The following is a 17273-nucleotide window of genomic DNA, read 5'->3' as shown; positions in this document are numbered from 1 at the left end:
ATTTATGCTAAATCTGTATTTTAGGAAAAGAAAAAAATGTTATGATCCTACCTAAAAGATAAAATTAACACACAGTTTTACCCCTTAAAGAAATTACTAATCTTTTCTTAAATCTCAGCCAACATTCCCTAACAATGCTCTCCTATATACTATAGGATATGGTGCCTCTAAATCAGAAAGTACAGGTACAAATAAAGTTTTCTAAACTTATAGTACTTTAAAGTTATGAGTGAATTCCCTAATTTGAGTCTGCACTTAGGTGTAGTACCATGCCCTCTATGCAAAATTCAGTTTTGATCTTCCCTACCCTAGCTTTCAAACTTGCAAATGGTTTAAACAGTCTACCAAACCAGTAGTTGAGAATTCATGAACTACTACACTCTTTAACTACTGTAAAAGTCCTTGGATAGCAGAGTCAGGCTGGTCAGAGGCCTAAAGGTGGATGTTAAGAAGGGGCAGAAAATATCTGAGGTGCTAAAGATGAGAATTACAAGTGAATGAAAGTCCAGAAAAATCAAGTTCCATAATATAACTCAGAAATACTAAATGTCCTCAATATTTTTAATTTTACAACATTAAAAGGTTTAGCATGCCAAGAAAATCTCTAAAAGGACACCTAAGAAATTGTTAATAGTGACTGATCCAGGGACGGAAATAAGTGGCTAGGGAGCAGAGGTGGAAGACTTACTTTTTTAACTATGTCTTACTTAATGTCTTACTTCTTGAATTATGTACCACGTCAAAAAACTTTTTTGAATTGTATATCCTAAATGGGCGGGGAGGAACTTCTGAATTATTTATTATTTTTAAATAAAATACTTGATCCAAAAATTTGTAATTTATTCCTTATAAATGGAATTTTTGTAAGCTGTAATGCAACTTTAAACCACATGGGGAATTTTCAAAAACAAAGCAAAACAAAACTCTGAACCCAGATCCCTTTTTAAAATGCATATATTCATTACCAAATTTTAGTTTGCAAGACCAAGTTTCCCTATATGATTTTATGAAGACCGACAAACTTTATTATTTAAAAATTCTTATCATCATCAATACATTTAAAGGACACATATGTCAATATCCATAATGACGCACTTTTTTAAACTGTCATGTAAGCATTGTAGTACATTGACTTTCAAGTCAAAGGGAAGTAGTGAGTTCTCTAAAGGCAGCATTATTCAGTTATCTCTACTTTTGGTTATAAAATATGAACATGGTATTCCAAATAAGAGGAATGAAGGCTGTTGGGATCATTCTGAAGCAAGACACCCACTGTTCCCACTGAGAAAAGAATTACTGATAGACACTAAACATGGATGAATCCAGATTTAATGCTGAATGAGAAAGCCAAACAAAAAAGACAGCATGTGGCAATTTCATTATCTGAAAGTTCAAGAACAAACTAGTTCAAGATAATTAGTCTATGGTGAAAATAGATCATTGATTAATCTTTGGCAGAAGGGGCTGGAGTACTGACTGGGAGGAGGCAGAAGAAAAACCCTTGTGTGTTAGAAATGTTCTACATCTTGATCTGGATGGTGGTCACATATGTGTATGCATTGGTAAAAATTCATCAAGCTGTGCATTAAAGACTTTCCTGTATGTTTATATATATATATATATATATATATATATATATATATATCTTCTTCCTATTTTTTATCTATTCCTAGGAGGAGACATGATTTGCTACTAAGTCTTTCAATTTCTAAAAAGAGAAGAAATCTATAAAATTACAAAGTCATTTTACCTTTACTTCCAAAAAAACAAAAAAATAACAAACAACAAAATAGAAACAGCAAACATACAAAAGAGCCACAACCAAACTATAAGCAAGAGAAAAAAAAAATGTCTACGACCACTTGTGGGGAAGTTCAACTGCCTGAGCTCAGACAAAGGAAATAGTATTCTAAGACACACTACAATTAGTCAACCAGTAGTATTTGTAAATGTTTTTGGAATCTAACGGTTTCTCAATCTTTTACTTAAACTATCTGCTGAAATTAGTTTTATATTAGAAGAATCTGATTAAAAAGCATCCAAGATTAGGAGCAGTGCACCTAGAAGATAAATGGCCTCATTTCCTCATATTTTGTCAATCTAAAAGAAACTTTAAGACTGCTTCTCGTAAGATATTCTGCAAAAATGAATTAAGAAAATATTCCAGTCTTCTCAAGACCTCTTATAAGTAGAATTTACTGTAGGTGAAGAAAGCATAATCCCTTTGAATATTCATTCAGTCCCTTGTTTGAACACACACCCTGTGTAATGAAAATATTTGATACAATGCAACTGATAATTTCACTACAAACATGGTTATTCCAAATTTTCTGTGATCAACAGAACTTAAATCTATGCCCTATTGATGGAGGATAAAGAAATGAAAGCAACAATTCTGAAGGAGGGCACTCTGGGAGGAAAAGCAAAGTGAGCCTTCTCACCTGGTGTTTGTTTCTCACCATGTTTCCCCAGCTGGTCTTCTGGGCTTCTTGCATTCCCTCCTGAGGGAAAGCATCCATTAGCATTTGTAGACTCTCTTCAGTATCTGTGATACCTTTTCAGTACCTTTCAGGAAATCCCAAATGCTAACAAATGTAAGTATTCTTTCTTTTGCCCAAAATAATCCTAAAGAGCCACTCAAATGGAAATTACTTCCCTTTCCATTGAGGTGATGATGTAATATCAAACCTAGATGATGTGCCTTTGATTAACTCTCAACACCAAGTATGAAGGTGTCTAAATGAGGAATGTGTTAAATAATCTTGTACCAACCACTTGTCTATTCTTTTTTCTCCCACTCAAGCCAAAGTCTGTAGCTTATGAATGAGTATCAGTTTCTTATCATCACTGCCAGGCCTTCGGCTCTCTCTGGTAACATACAAGGTAGAAAATGGTGCTGACAGTTATGGAAACCCATCAAGTTGAAGAAATTCTTAGAGACCTTGGGTCTCAGTAGGTTCTAAGTCACAAGCCAGTCTGCATTTATAGGAAAAATTCTGTTTGGGTTTCTTATAAAAGTATTAAATTAAGTTCTAAGAATGGAAAAGATGTGCCCTGGAACAGTTCCAAAAATGCTTAGCCACCAAAGATGAATAAGAACTTGAAATATGAAGAGTATGTGTGTATATATATGTATGCACCGAGAAATTAGAATATGGAAAATGATCTTTTTAACATATGCAAAACTATTCTCAGATCATGGTTGAATAAGCTTTCCTTGGATATTTGCATTTGCTCCCTTCAGGGTATCTCTATAATGATCCAATATTAAGAAATCAAATTTCCTTAACAGATGAACCTCAACATGACCACTTAGTAGATAACTTTTTGTAGTAAAGTTTAATAAGTTGAGAAGAAAGCATTTAGTTGGTTGCCCAAAGACCATCATTTTATCTATATAGCTAATTCACAGTTTCTGCTGACAATTTTTATTTGGAAATTTACATGGTAAACTCTATGGGGAGAGTAAGTATGTCTTAAATCCCTGTTTTTAACAGGCCCTTTTGCAGACACTTGCTAATGTTGATCAAGAACAGCCGCACTTGGAAATGAACACTACACTGTTAAAAATAAGATACAGAAGATTTCAGAGCCAAGTAAGATGAAGACCTAATGACCCAAGAGTGGAACCTAGGAAAGATGAAACCCTTCAGAGAACTGATCACTAAATACAACAAAGCAAACCTATGGACCAGTATACTTGCTTTTACCTGTAATTGGAATCAGTTTCCAATGTATTTCAGTCTCTTCAACATTATTTGATTTAGACTGCTGTTTACGGAATCCATGTTCAATGGGAGCAGTGGGACACAAACTGCAATCTTCAAAAGTACTCACACTAATTAAATTTGGATCCTAAAAATGAAATACATGTTCAGTAACTTTTCAATTAATTTTAATGTCAAGAACTATTTTCTTTTGATGCAAATTCTCAAGCTCCAAACAAACTAAACATTACAAATGAATAAAATCAGCATTGTAAAGTTAGAATACTCTAGTCTCAATTAAAATATGGCTGTTTTCTCAAAACACAATCTGATGTTGATTTAGAACAGAGGTTGGTAAACTTTTTCTGTAAAGAGTCAGACAGTAAATAGTTCAGACTCTGTGGGCCAGATACTTGACACTCTACCACTGTAGCAAAAAAGGTGCCACAGACAGTATCCAGAAGAGCAGATATGACTGTGTTCAAGATAAACCTTTAGTTACAATGGAAGCAGACTAGATTCTGACCATGCCCTCATCAAGCCCTGATTTAAAGTATTAGATACATCAGGAGGAACATAGTGTTAATCCTGGAACTGTTCCCCAGTGATGCAGATACTTCTTGGGGGAGATAAGGTTACTTCTCAGCTAAAGATCAATTCTCTAAGCACAGATCAGAAATAAACTGAATGCCTTGACAAGTAAGGCTGAGTCACATTAGAGGTAATCCTGAAGGCCACTTGTTTTCCATTCCTATTTGCAAGAGGATATGAACTTCCTAACATTGTTTATAACATAGTATGGTGCACTGACTTCAATCACCTCACCTGTCTCGGATTTGGATTTTCTCTTACTGAGGATTTACTTTTATTATGAAACAAGGAATTAACTCCCAATAAGCCATTTCTGACAGACAAATTACTCAGGCCTAACTTCTACCACAACAGCTAAATATTTGACTATATAAATCCTATAAGCAAGGGTGGAAAACAACTGCTTCTGTGCTTATCTCTTTGTTACAAATGAATAAATCTAAAGTGCCATCCTGGACAAAAGTGTTTAAAAGTGTATTTCTTTTTGAAAGGAAAAAAAAAACTAACTGAAGCACACCCACATCCTCTCTTTCACACCCAAACTCACATAAACAAAGACAGCCAAAAAACATGCTTACTTCTTTCAAATGAAATTTGTGGTCCATGCCCACTTCACCGATAGAGACAGTAACAGGATACTTTAAAGATGATGCATCAACATCAAGCAACGGGCTCTCGGTACCCTTAAAATGTGCCTTTTCAATTTTTGTACCAGTAGTCTGCTCAAACTCTTTCTTATCCTGTGTAAAATTCAACTCATATTCATGTTTTTGCCTCAGCTCTTCACAGGCATCATCAGTCGTCAATCCTAAGGCTTTGTTGACTGTGTCAGTCAGAGATGCATCAGAATGGCGTGCACTTGCTAGTGTTTCTGATAACCAGTTAAACAACCTATGGATGTCGGCAATGCTGGAGTTAGAGGTATCATGCTGCTGTCGTCTCAAGTCAGCACCATGCCCAGGACTACTAAGGAGTGAGCTAATAGGCTGTGGACGTTCTGAAAAGATAAAAAAAGAAAGAAAAGCCAAGCCATTTCTTAAGGTTAAGTTTGAAAGGCCAGATGACAATTAAAAAACAAATATGCCTAAAAAAATTTTTCTTAAGACATTTACAGGCAAGATCTCAATGAAGCCACTGGCTTAGATTTTTACAAATACACTCATCCCTTACTTGACAAATATTTAATTGGTTCTAAAATGTTAGACATGGGTCAAAGTGCTTACTTAAATGCAAGTTAACCCCCATGATAATTTTAAAAATAAATTCACCAATCAAGATGGTAATAAGGATAATATGCCTTAATAACCATATTATAGTTACCTCAAATTCTTAGCACCAAAATTCCAGAGCCAACCAGGTGAAACATTTGCAGTTGGTATTTTGCCAATTGTCAGGAAGATGTGCAAATTACACTTAAAACAACTCAAAATAACCACGACAATTTGATATCTGACTCTCCATAGTTATTATATATATATTTTGCCCTTACAGCACTTGGCCGATATCCTTAACATTAAGCTTTATTTTGAATGACTAGATAACTTAAATTCATAGCAAAGCAAGGAAACCAATGATACAAAACCATCCTGAGGAAAGTGTTGCAAACTTGCACCAAGAACAAAAAGCCCTATGTGAGAACATGAGACATGGCTCAAAGCAGGTATAAAATTGGGGTAATTTGCATTATCAGTATATTAAAAAAATGTGCAAATGCAGTAGACGTTCACAAAGCATTATGCTGGAGGATGGAAAAGGTGAACCCTGGTCAGATGTCAGGATTTCCAATTCAGGAGAGAGAATGTACCAGAGGGGGGAGAAAAAAGTACTTAATATAGGATATGAGTCTTAAATATATGCAATTATAGAGCAGACAATAATAATCTGAAGAGCCAGAAAGTAAATCAGTGCTAGGGTAGAGTTAATTAACTATAAAGGAACATTTTGGGAGTAATGGAAATATTCTATCTTGGAGTGGTAGTTAAACAGCTGTCATAATTCAAATTGTGCAATTAAAATGGGTGCATTTTAAGTTTTGGGGGGAGGCATGGGCAGGCTCCAGGAATCAAACCCGTGCTGTGGCATAGCAGGTGAGAATTCTGCCACTGAGCCATCGCACGTACCTAAAAAAAAAATGGAAGGGGGGGAGGTGAGTTAGGAAATTACTTCTTATCAAAAGAGTGGGTTCACCACCAAATCAAGAATCCAACTTTTAAATCTCTCCTTTCTGAAATAAATTATGCAAAATGACTAGAAAGAAACACCAAAAGAACACTTAGAAATTCAAGTTTGACAGTCATTAGTTCTGGTTTAACCTATCCACCGCTCTTGTCTGGCCCTATTTCTCCTTAGGTGTATATTATAATTAGCATGGCTTTCCCACCATTTCATTTACTGATGAAGCTTGATTTCCACCTAAAACTATTTTCCACATACAAAGAATTAGTCAATAATTAGCTAATATGGTTCTAAAAGTTATCTTATTTACTGAGTGCCTAGTATGTATTCAGTGCGAGAAAATACAGCACAGAGTTCATGAACAATGCTTTGGAGCCAGTTAAAACTGAGTTCAAACATGGATTCTGCCACTAACTATGTAACTTAAGGACAAGTTATTCTCTGAGACTATTTTCTCATGTGTAAAATAAGGATATTAATGCCTGCCAATGAAGTTATCAGAATTGAGTCTGTATACATGAAACAAATAGCACTCAGTAAAGCTCTTAATAAAACTCTCAGGACACGGATCAATAGAGTAAGACGGTACCTATCAATAAGCATCGGTCAGAAATCTAGGATAAACTAAAGGCGATGGAGAACATTAAGGAGCAGAACAGACAGAACGTTGAGGGAACTGAACTGCAAAGATGGTAAGGCTTTAGAAAAACAAAAGATGCAGAAAAAAGAGAAGTAAAGGCCTTGACACTTACTATGACATATTCTGAATGGGGAGAAAGAAATAAAAGCCTTAACCAGTGAAATAAGAGTAGGGAACACGGCTACCAAGGATGGAGGTAGCCAGTTTACAGCAAAGTCTTGAAAGGCAAGTATAGAAGATGAGATTGGTAGCATAAGCAGTATTGAGGAGAAAATGATACTAAAACGAGTGAGATAAACTAAAAAGCCAGGAAGGCCACCCAGGAAATAAGAAACTGAACAAGATGACCACACTGGAAAGAAAAGGAGACATACAGGTTAAATGAAGAGGGGAAAAAACCCTGAAAGCTACTGAAGAGCGCAACACTGTCAAATAGAACTATCTCTAAGGATGGAACCTTTCTCTGCCTGTGCTAATATGATGGTATGGCTGAAATGTGGATGTACCAACCAGGAAATTAATTTTTAATTTATTTCATTTTAATCCATTTAAATTTAAATAATTTAGTAATGTGGCTAATGGCTACCATACTGGATAGCACAGGAAGAGAGGAAGTAAAAATATGGGTAAGTGAAAAATAACTGAGGCTACAAACTTAGATTGCTAGGAAGACAAAAGCGCAATAAAGACGTTGATCTGACTAACTTGGTCAGCATGAGACACAACTGAATTTGAAAACATACAAGTAAAATTGCTTAGTAAGAAATGGAAGAATACTCAGATCTACCATAATTGACAAGAAGAGTAGAAGCAGAAGATGCAGACTTTTACATTAGAGGTCCCTGAATGCAAAAGAATACAATTCATGCTCAAGGACTAGCAGTATGAAGAACATAAAAATCTAAATGACAGAAATATTTTAAACTACTGAAATATTGAAACAAACACATTTGATTGTCATTTTCTGCCAACCAAAGAAAAAAAGAAAAAGAAAAGCTACAGATTGTTCCTGGGGTGAAAGAGAAGATGTAAATATGTCCAAGAAATTTTATTTTAAAGCCTGGGAGGTTCCTTTCATTAAGCTACATCCTAAAAGAACCCAACATCCTATGTAGTACTTTTCTAACTACAGAAATAAAGGAATAAGATCACTTAAACAACCCAAACACATGGTGCCCAAAATGGGAATGAGGGCTTGTAATTCTATATAGTTTAATGTAATGCCCGGATATATCCCAGAGTATGCTGAGCAGATAATTAAAAAGTACTGGCAAAGTCCCTTGAGGGATGGAAGAAAAAAATTAATAACTTTACCACCAGGGAAACCCCTGATACTGTCTCAGACATTAGGGACTCTAAGTCAATAGGCCAAGCCCATGATCTTGAGTCTTGCTCTTGATAAGTTTATTTATGTAGCGGAGAAGCTAAGCCAACCTAAAGTTATGCCTTAGAATTACTTCCAGAGGACCTCTTTTGTTGCTCAGATGTGGCCTCTCTCTCTCTCTCTCTCTCTCTCTCTCTAAGCCCAACTCTGCAAGAAAAGTCTTTAGCCTAACCCTCCCCACCCCCACATCTGGATGAGATGTGACATCCAGAGGTGAAAGTCTCCCTGGCAATGTGGAATATGACTCCCAGGAATGAGCCTGGCACTACTACCATCAGATCAACAATGCTTTCCTAACCAAAAAGGGGTAAATAATTGTAACATAGTATCAATGGTTAAGAGAGTTCAAATGGAGGCAGAAAACTACTCTTATATTTGCTTCAGCTAGATATTTCTATTTATCATGATTTGCCAAACCCCAACCAAAACCATTCCTGCCAACCCTAAAGAACAACTAGGACTTTATCTGAGACTCAAAAAAGGTTCCATGCACTATGATTACTTTCCAGAAACTTAAAATCTCCAGATGGGTTCCTAGGTCCGATAAGTCCTGAAACCCAGCTTGGCCAGCCTCTCCAGAACATCAGCTAGTTCCATCTCCCTATCCCATATTATTGGTAGCCCTTTCCAACATGAAAAAGTTAGAATGGACATAGCCCAAATATCCCTAAAGACTGGAAGAAAGATCAAAGAAAAAAGGTGGAGTGATAAAAGACAAGATAGGATTTAACAAATGAGTATGACTGCTGAATCATTATGTTGTTATTTCTTTTAGTCTCCAGTGTCTTGGAGCAGCTAGAAGTTAAAATACAAAACTGTGGAACAGTAACCTATACCAAACACTGAAATCTGTTCTATAACTAATTGTTGTGGTGTGTTTTGAAATTTATTGTTTTGTGATATGTTATTTTTTACCCCCAAAAAAGAATCACTTCCATATAATCAGAGCCCAAAAAAATAGCCCAAGTTTTCTGCTGTAATACCAAATAGATAAATCAATAAATGAATATAAGAGGTCTGGAACTCTGACAAGGATAATAGCTGGATGCACTTTATATTCCTATATTAGCTTAAGTCAATCATTTCAGAAATGTGAATGTACTGGGGCAAGAATTAGCAAACATAATCTGTAAAGGGCCAGACTTTAGGCTTCTTAGGCCATATAGGTTTGATCCCAGTTCTGCCACATACACTTCAATGAACAGATAGATGTGGCTGTATTCCAATAAAACTATTTACAAAAATAGGTGAAAAGGATGGATTTGGCTCTGAGGCTATAGTTTATGGGCCCTTGTATTAGAAAAATAAACCAAAATATTTAACGTTTTTAAAATTGGTAGTATTATATTAAATAAGAAGGAATCTGATATTTTACCTTCATATGGATGGCAATTTTGAGATAAATCACTGGTTTTGGTAAGCTTTCTCCTATTTTCAGGCACATCTTCCAGTTTCCGCTTCAAGACAGTTTTGCTTCTCCTATCGTCAGTGTCTGAGTTACCACCCACATTTTTTTTCCTACATTGAATTAAATTAATCAATTCCTTGACTCTATCCTTATCATAATCCAAAGAATGAGAAGACTTCTGCTTTCCAGGTGTGACTGTTTTGCCCCCTGAGTTCTTTCGCTTTCCAAATTTCATTTTTGTACCATTCATTTCTTCTTCTTGGCCTTCATAATCTGACAGTGGGCTGAATTGTGGAAGTTTCCTATTTTCTTCAAATAGCTCTTTTAATTTACAGATAGGTAATTGATACATTTCAGTTTGAAAAATATAGGTATGCAAACAATCATCAATATGGGATTTATTTTTGGGAGCTGAGTATAAGAACTTTTTATCATCTAATCGTGAATCATATGGAAACATGATAAACTCTCGTTTACCTGAACCAAAACCTCTTTTAAAAAATTCACTTACATACTTTTCAACAACAGAATGAAAATTTACAGTATTTATACTTTTGAACTCCTTTCGACACTGAATCAAAGCAAATTGTAAAAACTGAGTTATTTTTAAAACATCTGGTATGTTCTCAGGCTTTTCATGTTGTATTGCATTGGATGAAGCTTTCTGTGCTAGAAACAAAAATAAAGCAAACCATGTTAGCAATCAAGAAACTAACCAAATACAGATCTACATATTGTCAAAAAAAAGGGTAAAAAAAATTCATACATTACTGGTGAACTAAATTAATGTGTACCCTAATACATATACCTAATACAGCAAATATATGAAGAGCATGCTTACAGGTCTAGGAAGCTAAAACAGGCCAATAAGAAGTAAAACAAATGAAACATCAGAACACAAAATTTTAAAGGGAAAAACATCCACTCATTGAGGATATTCTTTATTCCCTACCACCTCCAGGCAATTCAAATGGTGGCAAGCAAAATGTATGGAGAAAGGGACAGGGAGTTCTTAATAGTCCAATATTTCCCGAAACATGATATAAGACAGACAAAATGTTTAGTGAGTTATCTGGAAAAATTCAGTAATATAGTTTTCTATAAGTAGCTAAACTTAGATATTCAAAGAACTTACAAGAAACTACACCTCTAGGTTCTTGAAATAGAAACAAGGCATGTAGGACTCGAGACTTGACAGTCTGATGTTCTAAAAAACAAAGCCAAATTTGTTAGCAATGTGTTCTAATTAAAAAGTTTTAAAAAAATTGTGAAAATTAAAGAGAGGTTACCTACCATATGGAGAAACCATCTGACAAGGAGAGAGAAGAAAAAGGTATCCTCGATCTTCCAAAGGTTTAACAAGAACCTGCATTTTTGGGAGAGGGAAGAAGTTGTACCTACTTTACTATTACCATAAGGCAGACACATACCACTTTCTATTAATTAAAAAGAAAACAAAAATTCTTGATCATGTTTTTTGGGAAAAACATTACTCTTGAATGAGCTAAAATCTTTTTACCAACTCTACTGACTTATCCTAATAAAACAAAATGTCCTTATTTTTCATACCTTTCATGAAAGAGAGTATTACTGAAATAATTCCCCTGAGTAACTGTGTCCAACTTATTAAAATTTTCCTGAAGCTAAAATACAAGACACAGTAAAAACTTCCAGTATTTTCCTAATTTATTCAAGAGATGTCATTAATTGTTGAGGCAGTGTGCCAGATGTTGGAAGTATAAAAAATACTCATGAGGGTGAGCCATGGTGGCTCAGCAGGCAAGAATGCTTGCCTGCAATGCCAGAGAACCCGGGTTTGTTTCCTGGTGCCTGCCCATGTTAAAAAAAATAATAATAATACTCATGAATGGAAAAAGGGTGAGGAGAGACTAGAATAAATGTATAAGACAAGTCTACAAAGAAAGACAATGGGTCAGGAATGCCCTAACTACAAGCACTGAGAGAACACACTTTTCAGCTGATATTTCCTTAAAAGAACACACCGTGACAGCAGGATGTAGGAGGGGGAATGAAAAAGTGCTAATGTGAAGAACTCAGTAGAAGAGCCACAGCAATAACCCATAAAACATTTCTTAGATTAAAGAAAAGATGAGTAAACAAGGAACTGAGCTTGGCAGTTGAACACAAAATACCTGTGGTCTGACAGAAAACCTGTACTACCTAAATTCCTATTAAATGATTCCAGTAAAAAAAAAAAGTCTGCGTAAAAACTTCGCTTTTTTTGTCCTTTAATACATAAAGTGATTGTGCTAATTTATATTTAATAAAAATATTGCTTGAACAATCAAAACAATGCAAATATTTTTACCCAGAATGTTTTATACATCATATCCCTTTTAACATTTTGCCCAATTCAGAACAGGATGCTGAGAAGTACCAATAAGATTTTCATGTTATGTGGTCGCTAACAGAAATCAATTAAATGCTTTTAATCTGTCACCTGCTCTAAATACCAGATTTTTTTTAAATATATGGGCTTAGTGGCTTAAAGACCCTTATACTTTAAGGGGTCCTAACACTCCCAAAGACCTGTAGAACCCTGGGAGTCAACACCCAGAAACAACACTCAGGCAGTCAGTCCCCTATGACAGTTTTATCTGCGGCTTCAGCCCAAAGAAACAGATTCAACCCTGCAGGGAAGGAGACACCTGGACACTCTGTGCTCCTGTCACTTGTTTATTATTCCTTACTACTTTCTTTCCCATTATAAAACAATATTAACTCAATCTGTGGAATTACTATTTTCACTTTCCACATAGCATTACAGGTATTACGGTACAAAAACAAAAATGCATTAAAAATTATACAACAAGCTCACGATCATAAATCACCAAAATCGGATGCAACTAAGCTACCCTAAGTGACATTCAGCAGAAACAATAGATTCAAACACCCAAGAACTTCAATTTGGAATTATCAGATAAAAAATAAAAAAATCACCAGGTATGAAATACATAAAGAAATAACTTAAAAATTGGAAAACTGAAAACATGTTCACAAAAAGTACATGAATATTCATAGCAGCATTATTTATAAAAGCTGAAAAGTCAGAGCAACCCAAAAGTCTATCACCAGATGAATGAATAAACAAAATGTACAGCCATATGTGCCAGTTTGAATCTATTATATACCCCAGAAAAGCCATGTTTTAATCCCGATTCAATCTTGTGGGAGCAGCCATTTCTTTTCATGATTCAATACTGCAGGATGGAAATTTTGATTGGATTATTTTCATGGGGATGTAGTGTGCCCAGTTGTGGGTGTGGCCTTTGATTAGATGGAGATGTGACTCTACCCATTCCAGGTGGGTCTTGATTAGTTTACGGGAGTCTTTTAAAAGAGGAAACATTTTGGAGAGAGCTCAGAAATGAAACAGGTGATGCAGACGCTTGGAGAAGAGTTGCTTCAGAGTCAACACAAGACCCAGGGCCCAGCAGATGGTATCATGTGCCTTCCCATTACATACTAGGTAGGCCCAAACCCTGAGTTGTATCCCATAGGAACTAAGTAAAGGCCCACAGATGCCAAATGAGGAACCCCCACAGGAAACACGGGCTGAAAGTAACAGAGCTCAGGAACAAGGGACAAGCAGATGCCAACCACATGCCTTCCCAGCTAACAGAGGTGTTCCGGATGGTGTCATTCTTTCTTGAGTGAAGGTTATCTATTGTTGTTGCCTTAGTCTGGACACTTTCTCAGCTTCAGAACTTTAAACTTGCAACTGAATAAATACCCTTTATAAAAGCTGATCCATTTTTAGAATATTGCATTGTGGTAGCTTCACAAACTTATACACCATATGATGGGATATTTAGCCACAAAAAAGGAATGAAGTTCTGATACATGCTACAATATGGATGAACCTTGAAACATTATGCTAAGTGAGAGAACCTAGACACAAAAGACCACTTATTGCATATTCCATTTATATGAAATGTCTAGAATAAAGAAATCCAGACAAACAGAAAATAAATTAGTAGTTGCCAGGGACTGGGCAGAGGGAGGGATGTGAGTGACCAATAATGGGCAAGAAGTTTCTTTTTGTAGTGATGAAAATATTCTGGAATTAAAAGTGGTGATGGCTGCACAACACTGTAAATATACTAAAGCCCACTGACTTGAACATTATAAATGGGTGCATCTTAGATCATAAAAATTTTATCTCAAAACAAAAACAAACACTTGGCAAAGCACTACCAGAGCGTAACCTCCACCTCTAGAAAGAGTGCCTATCACATAATAAGTATTCACTGACCATTTCTGAAAGAATGAAAAAGTCAAAAAATTACCAAGCAAATCTCAAAAGACAAAACATAACAAAACCCTCAAATATAACTTTTAGAACTGAAAAATATTCTCTATGAAATTAGAAACGCAATGAGTAGATTAAATAGTGAACTAGACACAGCTGAAGATAGACTTAGTAAACTAGGAAACACAAAAAGAGAAGTTAAAAGGCAGACTGAGTGAAAAGTCTGATATGTCTGTTTAGGGTCCTAGAAAGACAGAATGAAGAGAATGAAGTAGTATAAGCAAAGAGATAATGGCAACAATGAACTAGAACTGAGGATATAAATCCACAAACATGGAAGGAGAATCTATAAAAGAAGGATAAGTAAGTTTTACCAAGAAATATGTAATGTAAATGAAAAACACCAAAGACAAAGATAAAGGCAACAAACAGAAAAGACATCATCTATGGGGAACAATAAAAAGAGCTAACCTCCCAACAAAAATAGAAGCCAGAAGACACCATAGTATAGTCAAAGTATTAGGCAATTAATACCAGTCAACCCAGAATTGTATACTCAGCATCTAACAAACAATACACATTCTTCTCAAACACAGAGGGGGCAAGTACAAATACTCACCACACAGAAAGTTTTAAATTAAGTTTCAACAAATTTAAAATAACCACGACCTGTGGGACCTACAAAAGTATCCTCATATACTAGGAAATTCAATCTTATACTTCTATATCATGAATCAAAGTAGAAATCATAAAGGAAACAAATACTTAAACCAAGTGATCATCAAAATACTACGTATTAAAACTGCAACAAAAGCAGAACCTGGAGCTGAAAATTAACTATTATTCTAACTTAAGATGTAAATAAACAACAAAATAAAGCCAAAGGAAGTAGAAATTAAAAAAATAATAAGAACAGGGAACTAATAAATGATGACCACCCTAAAAATAAATAAATAAGAACAAAAATTGCTAAGACAGGAAAACGAAGATACTATCGAGAGGCTCAAAGACAAAATCTGCTTCTTATAGCTAATCAAGCCTCTGGTAAAAGCAACCAATGAAAAGTGAAGGCACGCTGAAAATATCATCATGAAAAAGTATCCAAAGAAGATATTTAAAAAGGAATATATAAACAATTCTACCCCAATTAATTTGAAAACTTAAGAAATGGACAAATTCCTAAAAGACAAACAAAACAACCATAACCTAGTGAAACTGATACAAGAAGAAATACAAAGCCTAAAAAGTTCTCTATTAATTAAAATGAATTAGTACTTTAAAATCAAACATAAACAACAACAACAAAAACATTCAGTTTTGCAGTTAAGTGCTACCCAACATCCAAAGAATAGATTCCATCCATGCCTTATAGAGAACAGGAAAAGAGGAACACTAGCTAAATCACCCTAGGAAGCTAGTATAAAGTTGACATAAAAATTAGAAAATATAAAAAGAAAAACAACAAGCCAATCTCACTCGTTATCACAAATACAAAATTTCTAAACAAAACAATCACATAGGGTAGGCCACAGTGGCTCAGCAGGCAGAGTTCTCACCTGCCATGCCTGGGTTCAATTCCTGATGCCTGCCCATGCAAAAAAAAAAAAAAAAAAAAAAACCAAAAAAACAATCACATAGATCAACCCCAGGAATGTATTCAAAAATAACGAAGAGGTTCTAAACCAGGAATTCAGGGGAGTTTAACACTGGAAAAACTATAAATATAATTCACCTTATTAAGTACAGGAAAAATAACAAAACAAAACAAAAAGCACTGATGATATTAAAATCTCACTTAAGGTTTAAAAAAACAATCTTTAAAATTAGGAATTTTTTTTAAACTGAAAAAGGTATCTCTAAAAAACATACTTGAGACTTCCCACTTAGTGGTGAAATGTTAGAAATGCTCCTCTAAAAATCAAGGCAATGGGTGCACAGGTAGTTCAGTGGTAGAATGCTCGCCTTCCATGAGGACACCTGGGTTTGATTCCCAGACAATGCACCACTCCCCACCTTCACCAGCCCCCCAAAAATCAAGGCAATAGTACCTACAACTATTTTTATTCAGCATCATACTAAAGAACCTAGACTGCACAGTAACATAAGAAAAATATAAAGCCTAGAAAGGAAAAAGCAAAACCATTGTTACTCTCAGATTAGGAAATCTACAAAGAAAACTCAAAAACTGCATAAAAATGAATCAATTATTCAAATTTCAAACATTAATCTAAGATCAATATATAAATATCAATTGCATTTCTATATTGCAACAGAAAAATATAAGGTGCATGTGCTGGTTTGAAGCTATTCTTTACTTCAGAAAAGCCATGTCCTTCAATCCTCATTCAGTATTGCTGGGTGGAATCTTTTCGATTGTTTCCAAGGAGATATGACCCACATAACTGTGGGTGGTATCTGATTAGATGGTTTCCATGGAGATGTGTCTCCACCCATTCAAGGTGGGAGTGTTTACTGGAGCCCTTTAAAAGGGAACCATTTTGGAAAAAGCTACAAAGCCACCAGAACTGAAAGAGTCAACAGAATGGACAGAGCACCAGGGAAGTCCTTGAAGATTCCCAGAGAGAAAGCTAGCAGACGCCACCATGTGCCTGTCCAACTGAGAGAGAAACCCTGAACATCATAGGCCTTCTTGAGCCACGGAATATATTCCATATGCTTTAATTTGGACATTTTCATAACCTTGCCTTAATTTGGACATTTTCACAGCCTTAGAAGTATAAACTTGCAACTTAATAAATTCCCCTTCTTAAAAGGCATTCTATTTCTAGTATGTTGCATTCCAGCAGCTTGCAAACTAGAACAGTGCGTGAGAATAAATTTAACAAAAAATGAGCAAGATATGATCATTCACCCCCCTCCTTGGGTGAATGGGGAGAAAGGGGGGAAACTCAACTTACCCAAGTGGAGAGTTCCTGATATTCTCACAAGCAGTGGGGACAACCAAAGCAATAGGCAGAGCCCTCAATCTGGGGGTTTGTTCATATGAACCTCAACCCCACAAAGGATAGGCTAAGCCTACTTAAAATTAGGCCTAAGAGTCACCCCCAGAGAACTTCTTTTGTTGCTCAGATGTG

At 35.4% G+C, this 17273-nt stretch overlaps 2 protein-coding genes across 11 annotated transcripts in view; one reads left to right on the top strand and one right to left on the bottom strand.

The window, feature by feature from the left end:
• Positions 1–17273, bottom strand: part of TASOR (transcription activation suppressor) — a 64290-nt gene that overhangs the window by 11525 nt on the left and 35492 nt on the right. For 4 of the 7 annotated variants that reach the window (XM_077128947.1, XM_077128949.1, XM_077128951.1 and 1 more), the window contains exons 12-17: positions 11199–11271; positions 11041–11112; positions 9873–10574; positions 4877–5295; positions 3711–3855; positions 2442–2501 (exon numbers count right to left, since the gene is read on the bottom strand). In XM_077128947.1, coding sequence (XP_076985062.1) covers positions 2442–2501; positions 3711–3855; positions 4877–5295; positions 9873–10574; positions 11041–11112; positions 11199–11271 — 1471 coding nt within the window. The remainder of the gene's footprint in view (positions 1–2441; positions 2502–3710; positions 3856–4876; positions 5296–9872; positions 10575–11040; positions 11113–11198; positions 11272–17273) is intronic. The other 3 variants (XM_077128948.1, XM_077128950.1, XM_077128953.1) reach the window with 1 other exon arrangement.
• The window catches only part of CCDC66 (coiled-coil domain containing 66), an 84598-nt gene that overhangs the window by 65310 nt on the left and 2015 nt on the right, over positions 1–17273 (top strand). For 2 of the 4 annotated variants that reach the window (XR_013162723.1, XR_013162724.1), the window contains 2 exons: positions 2344–2594; positions 3498–10574. The exons of 1 other annotated variant lie outside the window; for it this stretch is intronic. The gene's annotated coding sequence lies outside the window, so the exon portion shown is untranslated. Of the gene's footprint in view, positions 1–2343; positions 2595–3497; positions 10575–17273 lie in introns of those variants that run through there. One more of the 4 variants, XM_077128955.1, reaches the window with a different exon arrangement.

Source organism: Tamandua tetradactyla, chromosome 15 (assembly GCF_023851605.1).
Source record: "Tamandua tetradactyla isolate mTamTet1 chromosome 15, mTamTet1.pri, whole genome shotgun sequence".
NCBI lineage: Eukaryota > Metazoa > Chordata > Mammalia > Pilosa > Myrmecophagidae > Tamandua > Tamandua tetradactyla.
This window is presented reverse-complemented; position numbering and strand designations above follow the sequence as displayed.